Source organism: Hippopotamus amphibius, chromosome 2 (assembly GCF_030028045.1).
Source record: "Hippopotamus amphibius kiboko isolate mHipAmp2 chromosome 2, mHipAmp2.hap2, whole genome shotgun sequence".
Taxonomy (NCBI): Eukaryota; Metazoa; Chordata; class Mammalia; order Artiodactyla; family Hippopotamidae; genus Hippopotamus; species Hippopotamus amphibius.
The window spans coordinates 8,953,684-8,967,910 of record NC_080187.1 but is presented as its reverse complement, the minus strand read 5'-3'; the positions used below and the strand labels follow the sequence as shown (position 1 = coordinate 8,967,910).

The 14,227-nt window shown below is 47.1% G+C and overlaps 1 protein-coding gene across 3 annotated transcripts in view; it reads left to right on the top strand.

The window, feature by feature from the left end:
• Positions 1 to 14,227, top strand: part of RALGPS1 (Ral GEF with PH domain and SH3 binding motif 1) — a 266,004-nt gene that overhangs the window by 31,233 nt on the left and 220,544 nt on the right. For 2 of the 3 annotated variants that reach the window (XM_057721461.1, XM_057721459.1), the window contains 2 exons: positions 7,620 to 7,741; positions 10,892 to 10,999. In XM_057721461.1, the coding sequence (XP_057577444.1) occupies positions 7,685 to 7,741; positions 10,892 to 10,999 (165 nt within the window). In that variant the 5' untranslated portion in view covers positions 7,620 to 7,684. Of the gene's footprint in view, positions 1 to 7,619; positions 7,742 to 10,891; positions 11,000 to 14,227 lie in introns of those variants that run through there. The other variant, XM_057721460.1, reaches the window with a different exon arrangement.

Sequence of the window (14,227 nt, the reverse complement as noted above, 5' to 3'; positions counted from 1 at the left end):
GCTGCCAGCCCGCACAAGGGGGCCTCTCCTGGGCTCCTGGCAAGTGGTCCAGCTCCAGGGTGATGGTGACCCTGGGGGAGGCCTTTTGGTAATACAAAACGGGCGTGCTGTGGCTGTCCAGACAGAGAGAGAGAGAACACGTACACTCACTGTTCCTGACGTGGGGTGAACAGTCGATTGCGGGCAGATAGCCTCTTCGGTTCTGTCTGTTCACCTTCTATTCAGACACAGAAGGTGGAGCAGCTGTGACCGAGCCTGTGGAGAGCAGTGCGGCCACCTGAGGAAGCAGACTCGGACAGGAGGCTCGAGGTCCGTCTCTATGCTTGTCTGAAACATTTGGAAGACATGACTCTATTGTAATTGAACATTCCTGGATGTGTATTTTCTTTGCAACAACCTCCACAAGCTTAGGAAAAAGCGGTTTTTCTGCCTTCTCCACAGTGGTCTGCACCAGACTGTCTCCTGCTATTTCCTTGGTTTCCTGAACCTGAAACATTGAAGGAGAATTCTGAAAGCCTGGAAGGAAACCAGCATCACACATGGGACTTTCCATCCCCTCTTCAGAAGCCCACACACACGAGACCGGAGTCTGTCACAAAGAAACCAGAGACGGGGGGTGGTTCTGCGGTTCTGATACAACTGCCACGTTCTTGCAAAGTTACATCATGAGAATCTTTTCCTCCTGCAGTGCTTTGGTTTCCAAGAAGGCATTAGCATGAGTGAGTGAGTGTGTGTGTGTGTGTGTGTGTGTGTGTGTGTGTGTGTGTGTGTGTAAGAGGTGAGGGAGAAAGAGGGAGGGTGGGAAGGTAGGGCTTTGGTCTGGCACAGACCAACATGGCCAAATGTAACAAGCTGGTGCCCTTCCCTTGAGGCCAGACTGCCTTCCTGTCCAGCAGGGGGTACAGGCAGGCAGGTGTGTGAAAACGTATCCCAGAGTTACAGTGTAGTTTCTCTCTCTGAGCCTCAGTTTTCTCATCTGTAAATGTTTTTTTTTCCAATGCATATAAATCCTTAGCCAGAGCCTGAAACAAAGTAACTGTCTAATAGACTGTCGTGATGACAGCAGTGATTAGACTGCGTGTGAGCTCCTTGAAGGCTGGCCTGACTCCTCTGCACAGAGCCGGGCTTGGGAAAAGGGTCCCCGAGTTTACTGAAGGGTTGAGGGAGTGACCAGAAGGCAAGATGCTGTTCCGATGGCTGTGGTGTCGGGGCCGTCTGTTAAAGCTGGCTCCCTGGGGAGCCCTGCCTGGCTTATTAGCACCCATGTTAGTCTAGGACGGCCAGAGGCTGGGGCAGGTGAAGAGGGGAACCTATTGCCTGTGCTCCGGGCACACTGGCGTCTCGGCTGTGCTTTCGTGCCTCTCGGCTTCTGCTCATGCTTAGGTGCCCATGGCCTGCCCTTGCCTGGAAACTCTCCCGCTGGTCCTTTTAAGACCAACTCAACGGCTCTTCTCAGTGATGTCTTCTTTGGCCCTCAAGGTGAACCCGTGATCTGTTATAACACGTGTCCTGTGAGTATCTACCTACTGGATTTTCTCCCCCTGCTACACTGCTGCACCCTGGAGGGCAGGGCTGTGTCATCTCTGAGTCTGGTCCCCAGTGGGGGGGGGGCGGTATTGAGCCAACAGATGAATGAACTGCTGAGCAGTTACCCGTTCATAATGGCCCCAAAGGTAGAAGTCATTCATCCTGAGTTCTTCTCTTTTCCTCTCCCCTCACATACAGTCCGTCAGCAAGTCTTGTCTGTTTCATGTCCAGAACCCCTCCCAAATCCATCTCTTTTCCCTGTGGCCAGCAGTCCGAGCTGTTACCATCTCTTACCCCCAGCTGGCTTCGCTTATCCCATCTTTGGCTTCTCATCCAGTTCTCTGCACAGTAGCCACTGTGATCTTCAAAAACAGTGAGATCAGGTCATGTCACTCCCCTGCTCAGAACCCAGTCCCAGGCACTCCAGGTAAAGCCCAAGCTGCCCACCATGGCCTGCCTGGCCCTTCATGCTCTTGGCCCCAGCCTGTCTGTCCACTGCCTCTGCTGTGACAGTCTCTCTCTATCACAAACCTGCTGAGCTCCTGTGCACCTCAGGGCCTTTGCACTCGCTCCTGCTGTGGCCTCTGTAAAGAGCATTCCCACTGGTTTTTTATGGCTGACTCCTTCCTAGGGCTTCAGCTCAAATACTTCAGAGTCCTTCCTTGACCACCCTAGCAAATACTGTCTTCCACCCTGTTTTATTTCTCGAAGACCCTCATGATCTGAGTCACCTTCTTAGTTCACATGTGTTTTCTGACTCCTGCACTGGAATGTGAGTTCTCTGGGGGTAGGGTCTGTTCACTTCGTGTCCCCTATGCCTTCTGTGAATTTGGATAGGAAAAAATGGCACCTTCATTTTCACTAACTTCTAACTGAAATTTAGCATCTCCCTCAGTTACTAATATAGACAGTAAGTCATAGTAATATTTATAGTACCTGGGACTTTGTCACCAATAAAAGTCACAGCTACTTCCATATCACATACTAATTGTGGGCATGCGTCTCAGAATATTTATGTTCACGACTACTTTCAAATTATGGTAGTTATTAGACTCACCAATAGATCTTGCTATTTAATGCAATTATATATGTATGTATTTATATTCCCTTACTTGAAGAAATACATATATTACTACATTATAAATTGCTTTGAAAATAATTTAATAACTGAATTTTAATATAATTGGCTTCCTGAGTAGTCCTGTGTAATTGGTTTCCGGTGTAATTTTATTTTATTCACTTAAAAACATTTCTGTGCGAAGGGGCCCATGGGTTTCACCAGATGGCCAAAAGGGTCGAAGGTACAAAAATGGTAGGAACTCCTGGCTAGAACAAAGTCCTCACAAAGTAGGAGCTTGATGAATGAATGGATGGACAGGTGAAAAGATGGTGCACGTCTTCCCCTGTGAGGATGAACACCCGGTGTTTTCAGGGTCAGGTTTCGGTGACATGGCATGAACTTGATATTTAGGAAATAGCCTTGGCCAAGGTCTTTTGGAAATCTACTCCAGCTACTGACCCTGAAAAAGAGGCATTTATTACAGAGCCCCGGGGGTGGGAACCTTTCTTTTTCAGTCACACGCTCCCCCTTCAGCTTCTCTCTGTGCTGGGGTGGCGGGGGGCAGGTCAGGCCTCTTGGAGGTGGAGCCCTACCCTCGGACCCCTGGACGCAGCCTGTGCTCCCCTGGGGGCCTGGAGTCCACAGCTGGAAATCTCCTTCCCAGCAGAAGAGGCCTGTGGTTTCACAAAGCACCATGCTGTCCTTTCTTTAACGTTTTGATTATTTGTTTTAGGAAAAAAGAGTAAGTATAAATGAATGAAACTGCAGGATTAGAGTGAACACTAATAGCAATTAACAGCCTTGACGGAGCACTTGCTCTGGGCCCAACCTGGCCCGAGCACTTCACATGCAATCTCTGAACTGGTCCTCACCTGGGCCCTCGGAGGAGGCCCAGGCCCTGGTGTCCACTGACCAGGGTTTGGACTCCCGAGTCCTGCCACTTAACTCGCAGTAAGTTACATCACCTCTCTGCCCCTCAGTTTCCCAGAAATCAGAATAGCCTCTACCTTATGGGATTGTTGTGAAGATCAAATGAGCTAAAAATGTCGTACTTAGCCCAGCGCCTCACTCAGCATCCGGACTCCCTGTTCACACCACGAGCCCCGAGTGCCCCACCAAAGGCCGCTGGAGAGATGGGCCGAGTTCGTGGCATCCTTCAAGTGGGAAGTAGGGAGTGAGCAAATGATGGTCATGGAAGAGAGTCTGAGAACCGTGGCCCCTGGGTTGAAGGGCTGCGTGACTTGGGAACCTCTGGTTACCAGGCTGGTTGGGAGAGCCACAGCCTCCGGTTTGGGCCCGGCTGAGCAGACTGGGCTCCGTGTCTGGGCTCTCCCTGGGGAGCCCCGCAGAGTGCCAGGTGTACCCCCAAAGTAGCAAAGTCCACCTCAGGCTGGAACTGGAGCACGTTGGATCCACCCAAGGAGGGTTGGCTGGCTGTGTCCCACTCTGTCTCCCCACGGTGACTCTGTCAGGCTAGGACTGAGTCACTTCATTCAGATGGATGGGCAGGTTCCGTCCATCAGCACAGCCTGGCTGGGTCGGCCCTGACCCCCAGTCCACGGGAGCTGGTTTGTCGGGTCTGAGACAGCCCTGGCAGCTGACCCCCTTCGCTGCCTTTGAACGCTTACATTTCTGAATTCCCCACTTGGAAGTCTCTGGGCTTTCTTGAGGGTTTCTGTTGGTGGGTCCCACCCACTTGATTCCTAGGAGGTCTTGCCTCTGTGTTAGAGGCTGGTTCCTCTCCCCACAGGCCCATCTCTTCTGCCCTGGAAATCCTCAAAAAATTTTTTTTTTCGCTTATTAATAACCCTTGTCTGTCATCATGTGCTAATACAATTTGTTTTTAGTATTGTAATATTTCTTTGATTATTTCAAAGGGATGTGGAAGGGGGGAGTTAAATGTGTGAGTTCAGGTCACCATCAGGAGGCAGAGCTGGTGGCTGCTGCCTTTGCTGAGGTTAATTTACTTTCTGTAAAATGCACCCATTCCAAGTGTACAGTCCTGCGACTTAGTGGATTTCTGGGGCTCTGTAACCGGTACCACATCTAGTTTTAGTGCATTTCCATCAGCCCAGAAAAATCCCTTGTGCTCATTTGCAGTCAGTCCTGCCTCCACCCCAGCCACCCACTGACGTGCTCCTCATTTCTATGAATTTGGCTTTTTGGACATTTCAGTAAAATGGCCTCATATAGTGCAATCCTTTGTGTCCGACTTCTTTCACTTAGCATGATGTTTTTGAGGTTTATTGATGTTACACTTTGTGTTTCATTTCTTTTTGCTGCTGAGTAGTATTCCACTACATGGACATATCACATGGTTTACCCATTCCTCAGTTGGTGGGCATTTAGTTTCCAACTTTTGGCTAAGATGAATAAATTCATATGCATATTTTTGGACATATGTTTTCATTTTTTTAAAAAGGTAGTTACCTAGGTGTAGAATTGCTGGGTCATTTTGTAAGTTTATGTTTAATATTTTATTTTATATTTTATTTATTATTTTGGCTGCATTTGGTCTTTGTTGCTGTGCGGAGGCTTTCTCTAGTTGCGGCGAGTGGGGCCTACTCTTCATTGTGGTGCACAGGCTTCTTGTTGTGGTGGCTTCTCTTGTTGCAGAGCACGGCCTCTAGGCCCACGGGCTTCAGTAGTTGTGGCATGTGGGCTCAGTAGTTGTGGCATACGGGCTTAGTTGCTCCTCGGCCTGTGGGATCTTCCCAGAGCAGGGCTGGAGCCCATGTCCCCCACATTGGCAGGCAGATCTTAACCACTGTGCCACCCGGGAAGCCCTATGTTTAACTTTTTAAGAAACTGCCACACTGCTTTCCAAAGTTGCTTTGCCCTTTGCCTTCCTGCCAGCCACATATGAGGGCTTCTTTCCTCCACATCCTTGCCAAGCTTGGTATTGCCTTTTGATGCTAGCCACGCTCATGGGTGTGGGGTGCTGTATCACTGTGGTTCTGACTTGTGTTTCCCCGGTGGCATTTCCCTTACAGCCATTCATGTGTCTTCTTTTCTAAATGTTTCTTCAAATCTTTCAAGCAGCTGCTTTTCAGACCTGCCCCAGCCATGGATTCATGGTCCTTGGTGATGGCGAGCATGGCTTCTCCCAGGACAAAAATGATGAACAAATGACTGTTCTCAGCCCGTCCCCTTTCCCTGCTCATGAAAGAGGATTTCGACCTCTCCTGCTCAGTTTTCACTTTGAGGAAAAGCTTACTTGACCAGTTCTATTCTTCTTCCTTCCTTCCTTCCTCTCCTTCCCTCCCCTCCCTCCCTCCCTCCCTCCTTTCTTTCCTCTTTCCTTCCTTCCTTCCTTAGAATGAAAAGTATCAAGCATTCAGAAAAGTTGAGAAACTAGTACAATGAACTCCTGTCAGTGAATGTCAGTTGTTAACATTAATGTGTATTTTACAGACACATTTCAAAGTATGTTGCAAACTCACTTTGTCTCTAAATTGTCACATGCATCCCCTAAGGATAAGGACCTTCTCCTACTTAACCTCCAGACAGTTATCACTCTGAAGAAAATTAACAGTAATTCAGTATCATCTAATATCCATGTTCAACTTTCCCCAGTTGACCCCCAAATGTCATTTATAGCTCAGGTTAGTTCTTTTGAGCATTTTGGGATAAAGGAGGAAAGGTTGGAGGCTCACAGGCTATTGCTGAAGGGACGATTGAATAAAAGATGGAGCGATTTTAGAGATGTACGGAGACAGAACCTGGGTCATTTTGACCTTCCTTTTTGGTTGTCGACTTTGTTTCTTGGCGGCACACGGCTCTGTGATGGGCTGAGCCTCTGGGACCACCTTTCCTAAAGGCCTTTGGGCTAGATTTTGCTCCCCAGGATGCATTTTCTCATGGGCACCAGGGATTCAGCATGTCCTAAATCAAATTCATCATCTTTTCCCACAAACCTACCACACCGCATCTCTTCTGTTTCTTCATGAAGTGTGCAGCATCCTCTGGTACCTCGAGCCAGAAGCTGTGCATCCTTACTGGTTCTCCCTCACACCCCATCAGTTTCTGTTGCGTTTCTGTCCTTCTCATCTCTGTCTGTGTCCTTCTCTTTGGTGTCACTGCTGCCACCTTAGCTCAGAAGACCCTTGTCTCTTGTCTGATAATTGCAGTTGGCTTCCAGCTGGTGCCTTGTCTTCTTTCCTCCCCTCAGTACATCCTGGTTGCTTTCCTGCTAAAAAGCTGGTGGTGGCTACAGTGCTCTGATGTTCAGTGATGTGATAAATGCCCTACTGGGGGCACACATTGGCATGAGAGCACTGGTTCTGGTTTGAGTGGGCCAGGCGCGATAACCAGGGGAAATGACATTTGACATTTGAGCCGGGTCCTGAATGGTGATAGTTTGGTGGGATGGCAGGAGCAAAGACATCAAAGCACGAGTTACTTAACCTCTCTGTGCCACAGAGTCCCCACATGGAATATGGGTGTCATAACGGGACCCATCCGAGGACCACTGTGAGGGCGAGAAGAGTTACTGTGTGTAAAGTGCATGGCATGTGGTGAGAACTCCACGAGTCTTAGCTAGTATCTGTATTGTCATTGATGGGACTGTCTGGCGCACAGGGAAACATGGTAGATTCAGTTTGTCTTCTTCACCTGCCTTCTTTATAAAACAAAGGTCACAAACTCTAGCGCCTGCAAGGGCCAGGCAGGTCCCCAAGTGGCTGCACAGGCCAGGTGGGGTCTGACAGGCACTTGCTCCAGGAAGTGCTCCAGTACGAGGGGCAGCGCTGCTCAGCCCACTGACAGCCGTCACGCGGGAATGTGGGCCAGCGCGGCCAGAAAAGTCACAGATCCAGATTTCTGTGTGAAACCTTCCAACTTTTAAATGTTGGTGATTAATTAAAAAAAAATACTAAAACCTGTACAAGCCTGACAGACTACATCTGTGGGCCATATTTAGCCTGAAAGCCACCACCTCTGGGGTCCCCTGCTCGAGTGCAGCACTGCTCTCTCCCAGGGTGGGATCAGGCTGGGTTGAAGGCTGGTTTTTATGAGCCCCTTTGCCTTGCAGGACTTCTCCAGACAGGTTATGTCACCTACAGAGGCTGCCCTGAAGCTCCCTGTGGCCCGGAGACTATGTACAAGAGGAATGGTCTGATGGCTAGCGTGTTGGTCACCTCTGCCACTCCACAGGTACGGAGGCTCTGGGGACAGGGCCATGGTGGGGGTGGGGTGTGTGTGTAAGGCTCCTTGCAGCTGACCCAGGCCTCCTGAGGGGCTGCAGGGCTCCATGAATGTAGCCATTCTCAGCCCTCCCGACCGGCCATGCCAGGTGTGAGATTTGGGAGGCAGTCAGGCCTGAGGATCAGTGGGTTTTCTGAAGTCGTTCTCTTCAAAGAAAAACAAATACTTGCCCAGTCCAGTTGTAGCAAGTGCCACATTCCATTTTGGTGGCAAGAAGGGATCAGACCTTTCCCAAGCAAAGCCGGGGCTGATTATAAATAAGTCACACATTCCCGAATGAAGTCAGACAGAAGTGCTTCCAGCTGGCCCCGTGTTCCTGTTTACCTTGCTCAGGAGGAAACGGCTGTAAGGGCTGGTGGTCGAGAGTGGCCTGGGCTTGGGCTCCTGCCCTGGGGGTTTGGGAGTTTGCTTTCCAAGTTCTGTAATGGAACAGAGGCAGGTGCGGGAGGGGGTGTCATCTGAAGCCCGGGGAGGCCACCATGTCACATGCATAACGCTGGGCTCCTGTGACAGACGGGCAAGGGGGAGTTCCGTGTTCTCAGCTCACAAGGCCCTCCCGGTCGAGCTGGGCTTTTGAAATGATCCTGTGCAATCAGCTAGAATTCACAGGAACCAATCCATTTCTTATAACCCTTTAAAAAATTCCTTAGTTTGATCCCTGGTTCTGAAAGCAGACTGGTGGGTACCTGTTAAAGTTCCCAGATGGCGCCAATATGGGTTGAAATAAAGTTACTGCGCTGTCACACCACCGCTGCCACCGCTGCCACCGCTGAGTGTATTTAGGGCAACTTTTGGTTAAATAAGACCCCTTGTATGAGTGTATGTGTTTGGGGCAGGGGCAATGGGGTATTACAGGAAAGTTATAAAACCTGAAATTCCAGGAATGGACTCTGGTAACTGGAGGAATCAGACTTCTATTTCCATTTACAATCTACACTCTGTCTAAAGTAAAACTTCTTTCTTTTTTCGTCTGTCTGTGTATATATGTATACATACACATATGTGTGCAAACACACACGTGTATATTGTCTACATCTACATGTATGTGTATATGTACAAATATACATGTATATGTGTATCCAGAACATGGTGAGAGCACAATAAATATTTGTTGAATGAACAAACAAATGAATCATGTCTAATTGAAGTGCACAATATGTTCTGTGACTGGATGGCACATTTATGCAGATATATACACCCATGATTTAGTGCTTACGATATATGGCACTTTTTTGGTACATTCCTTAGGCATAATCTCACTTAAGCCTCACAATAACCCCATCAGGCAAGTGCTATTGTTTTACCACTAGTTTATAGGTGAGGACACTGAGGCAGGGAGCAGGGAATGGGCTGGCTTCAAGTCACACAGCTGCTTGGTGGTGCTGGGGATTCACAGCCAGGCCTCTGTGAGTCTGGAGCCTTTGGGCCCCACCATGACAACACTACACTCCCCGGGAGAAAGTCAGCCGCGTCACCTGCTTCAGGCTGCTCTGTGGAAGAACGTGGAAAGTGCAGAGTGATTTATCGGTAGCCGTCTGCTCAGTGTCTGTAAGACCGAGGGGTAGAATAGATGGCCAGTTCCAGAAGCATTCAGGATTAGTCTTTATTACTTTCCAAAATTTTAACACAGATTCTCCTCAGGGGAGAATGTTCTGTTGCCCGTGGAACTTCTAAAATAGCCATGCCTGAGCCCACCCAGGCCCCTTGAATCAGATCACCCAGGGAGGGGATCCCGCCATTTGCTTTGTAAGCTGCATTTTATATGATCCGTGCCACAGCCCTGGGGAGCAGGTTCTGATGGGGCCGTTTTATAGATGGTAGCGAGGCTCAGCGAAGTGAGGCGGTCAGACAGCAGTCGTGTGGAGCTGGCATTCTAAGCAGGCCTGTCTGACTTCAGAGCTCAGAGCTTCTCAAGATCATCTTAGAGTTTTTGGTAAAGTAGACTCATTTGTAAAGCCTTTAAATGACACAGGCCTGTTGAAATCTACAGGTTTAAGTTTCCGTTGCTCTTTTTAACTTCACATTTTCAGTTGTTGACTATTGGTTTCCCTCCCTGGCCTAAAAACACTCTAGTTTCCAGTAAGATTGCAAAGTTTTTCCAGATATAGCCGTTTTGGAAAGAGTGAAATAAAGGGGAATTAATAAAAGCATATTCTCTAAATCCCGGTCCAAGATGCTGAGGTTAATGGAAACCACAAAATCCCTCTTCACGGGTTGAGACGAATAAAACCGTTTATGAACAGGGCACAATTTTGGGGTGGTAAGCGCGACTGGTTCCCCAAAGTAGAATTTGACGAAAGTAAATAAAATTGAAGAGAAGGTATGTTCAACATTCTGGGATCCCCACAGTGTTGGGTTTCATGAAACTGGCCACGTTTGGGGAGTTTTAACTTGCTTTTTTTATGGGAGACCTTTCCTTTACATGCAGGACTCATGGTGTTCTTCTTAACAAGGGGCTCTACGAAATGTAACTTTCACGCAGTCTCCAAAGCCCGCCGGTTACCTCTCACCTCATCAGCTAACAGGCTTTGAATTCCAAGTGGCCCCTACGTGAAATAAGCCTTGAGAGCCAGTTTAACATTTTGTATAATAATTTCCTGCAGTGACTTCAAGTAGAAAAAAAAAAAAAAGGTGAAACCAGGTAATGTTTGAAAAACATAACAAAACAGGTGATCTCCTCAGGCCTCCTAAGATGTGAAGGGTGGGCTGTATCTTTTCGCTCCCCATCATTCAGGCAGCTGGAAGCAGTGGGGGTGTAGTGATTGAGGGATAAGAGAGATATACAACTGGGCTCGTATTCTGGCTCTTCAGTTTCCTGGCTGAGATACGTTGGGGAAGTGGCATTGCCTCTACTTCCTTATCTGTAGAATGGGAATAATAATAGTGTGTACTCAGAGAGCTGTAATGAGAATTAAATTAGATTACGCTTATGAAGTGCTTAACACAGTGCCTGGAGTAGAGTAGAGCGCTAAACAACAGAAGCTTCGATCATCGTACGGTTCTGTCACTCTTGTATCCTCAGTTCTGAGGTTTGGGAGTTAGTGGTGGCAGAGTCCGCCAGACTGCTCAGGCAGCCCCATCTCTCCCTGTCCTCCGCAGGGCAGCAGCAGCTCAGACTCTCTGGAGGGCCAGAGCTGCGACTATGCCAGCAAGAGCTACGATGCCGTTGTCTTCGATGTCCTGAAAGTGACTCCTGAGGAGTTTGCTGTAAGTAACGGAACTGATGTGGGTGGCCGGGCACCACAGCGGGGAGCTCGAGGGGGTCACTGCTCAGGGCTGTTTGCTCAGATTGGAAACAACCCATATATCCAGCAATAGGGGATTGCTGGGTAAAGTGTTCTTTATGAAATACCACGTAGCATTAAAAAAGATGATGTCTGGGGTGAGGGATAAATTAAGAATTTGGATTAAAATATACACACTACATAAAATAGATAACCAAAAAGGACCTACTGCATAGCACAGGGACTTATACTCAATATCTTGTAATAACCTATAATGGAAGAGAATATAAAAAAAGAATATATATGTATATATATATATAACTGAATCACTTTGCTGTACACCTGAAACTAATACATTGTAAATAAACTATATTTCAATAAAATTTTTTTAAAAATGAAAAAACACCACAAATATTTTCAGTAGGTGATTTATAATACCTGATTTGGAAAAATTGAGCAGAAAAATCCTTAGTGCCTATCTGGTTACAGATATATTATAAACTTAATTTTAATATTTGTTGTGTTGATATAAAGATCAAAATTTTAAAAAAGAATTAAGGAAAGAATGTATCATATAATTATATGAAAGCAAAATAATAAATAACTTTGAAAGATTTTTTAAAAAGGATGCTGTCTATCTAGAAATTTAACCACCTTGGAAGGTATATACAACATATATGAATAGTAAGTGAAAGGAGCAGATTACAGCACAGGTTACAGAGAATAGTGACATTTTTAAAAAGCATGCAGAACACCTACATGTTTATATTTGCATAAGAAAAAGTGTAGACTTGATGTTTACACTATTCATAAATATATGGATATCTGTATAGCCAAACATTATTTACTGTAGTTTCTGGGTGTAGGATTCTGGATAATTGGAATCTAATTTTTCCTCTTTTTATTTGTACTTTCTGTGTTTTTACAATGATTGTTGTCTACAATGATAGACAATATTATTTGAACGAATTTTGTAATTATACACTTTAAAAACAGTTTTTCCCTCAGGCGCGTGTTGCTGCTGGTCTGGCCCTATGCTTCCTTGTGGTGGAGGAGCAGAGCTGGCTCCTTGCTTTCCATGACCTGGTTTCTTCCTGTGGCACTTTGAGGGTAGAGGGAGGACGTTGGCTCCAGGGTGACCTGATTGCAAGCGCTGTCCCAGGGCTGCGCTTCTCTGCAGAACCACTGAAGTGTTTCCGGCCACGCGCACGTCTCCTCGGTGCCCTCGCTACAAGGGGGCTCTGTGCCCTCCCGGGTCTGTGGAGCTACGCTGGCCCCATCTCTTTGCTCTGCCATCACTTGCTCCCATGTTTACTTTGTGCCAGGCTGTGCTGAGCCTGACACTTGCATCACCTCCCTTAGTGTGTCAGAGGGATCCTTTTAAAACCTGTGTAGGAGTCTCCAGGGGCTCCCTCATGCTAGAATGAGACCCGGAAGGCCTCGCGGGGCTCCCAGTGCCCCATGGTCTGGCCAGGCCTCTTCTCCTGCCCCATCTCCTGCTCACCAGCTACAGGCCGGCTGCCTCTTTCTTCCCCAGGCCCACCCGGCATCCCCCTGCCTCAGGGCCCTGTTCTGCTTCTTCCTTCAGTCCTAATAGCTCTTTCCCACGTCTCCCAGTCTCTGTTCAGATGTCAGCCCTTGAGAGGAATTTCACGGGCTAAAGTAGCATCTCTACATCACTCTCTTCCCTGATCCTTCCTGTCTCTATGACTACCCAGCATTCTACAATAGTGTTTCATATGGTCCGTCTCCTCCACTAGGATGCAAACTCCCTAAGGACAGGAACTTCATCTGACTTGTTCACGACTGTTTCCCCATTGCCCAGAATAGTGCCTTTCTCATGGTACACGTTGACTAGAAGCATTCAGTCCTCAGAACAACCGGATGAGGCAGATTATTAGCTACCAATTTTCTAAGAAAGAAACTAAGGGTCTAAGAGATGATTTTTTTTTAACTTGTATCATATGGCCCGAGGTGGGCAAAGCCAGGTCTGAAACCTTCATCTCCTGGTTATTCACCTAATGCCGGATGGTGATAACAAGGGCGCTCCCACGTTTGAACACCTGCTTTGTCTAGGTCTTGTACCAAATGCTTTATGTGCATTAATCTAACTTACTCTTCAAAACAGTCTTACAATTTAGGTCTGTTTATTGTTCCTAGTATACTGGTGAGCAAGCCAGCACTTAGAGAGGAAAGTCACCTCTTTACATGAATAGTAAGTGGCACTGTCTGTCTGGGCTTTAAAACCAGGGCTTCTGATATTCTAGACCAACAGAAATATAATCTGAGCCACATATGCAATTAAAAATTTTTTAGTAGCTGCATTAAAAAAGGTGAAATTACTTTTTTTTCCTTTTTTTTTGAAATTGGAATATAATTGCTTTACACTCTTGTACCAGTTTTTGAGGTACACCAAGGTCAATCATCTGTATTTATACACTTATCCCCGTATCCCCTCCCTCCCTTGACTCCCCCCCACCCTCCCCATCCCAGTCCTCCAAGGCATCATCCATCCTCCCTCGCGTTTTTTGATTAACTTAGTGTATCTAAAATATTATCATTTCAACCTGTAAGCAGCATGAAATTATGGAGATACTTTGCATTCTTTTTACGTGCTAAGTCTTCAAAACTCAATGTAGTTTTCTAAACTTAGAGCACTGGCAACATTTCAGATGCTCAGTAGCCACGTGTGGTTAGTGACCGCTGTATTGGGCAGTGCTTTGCTAGTCTGCCCTCTCAGGCACAAAGGTGTAGTGCCTCTCCCTCCTTCAGAGGACGTCAGGGACCTTGCTGGCTGATGGCTTAGCCTCTGTATTCTGTTCGCTTCTGTTTGCTTGTTGTGTTTTTGAGTTGTGTTTATTAGCTTCGTGAAGGGAATGAAGCAATAATGAGGTTTAAAAATCCCTTTACAGTTGTTCCCCATGTGGAATGGCAGAGAGTTGGGCTGTGCCTGGAACAGCAGTGTCCAGCAGGGCCTTTTTTTTTTTTAAGCTCTTTATTGGAGTATAGTTGCTTTACACTGTTGTGCCAGTTTTTTCTGTACACCAGAGTGAATCAGCTGTATTTATACATATATCCCCATATGCCCTTCTTCCCGAGACTCCCTCCCACCCTCCCTATCCCAGCCCTCTAAGTTATCACCCATCATCGAGTTGGTCTCCCTATGTTATGCAGCAACTTCCCACTAGCTATCTGTTTTACATTTGGTAGT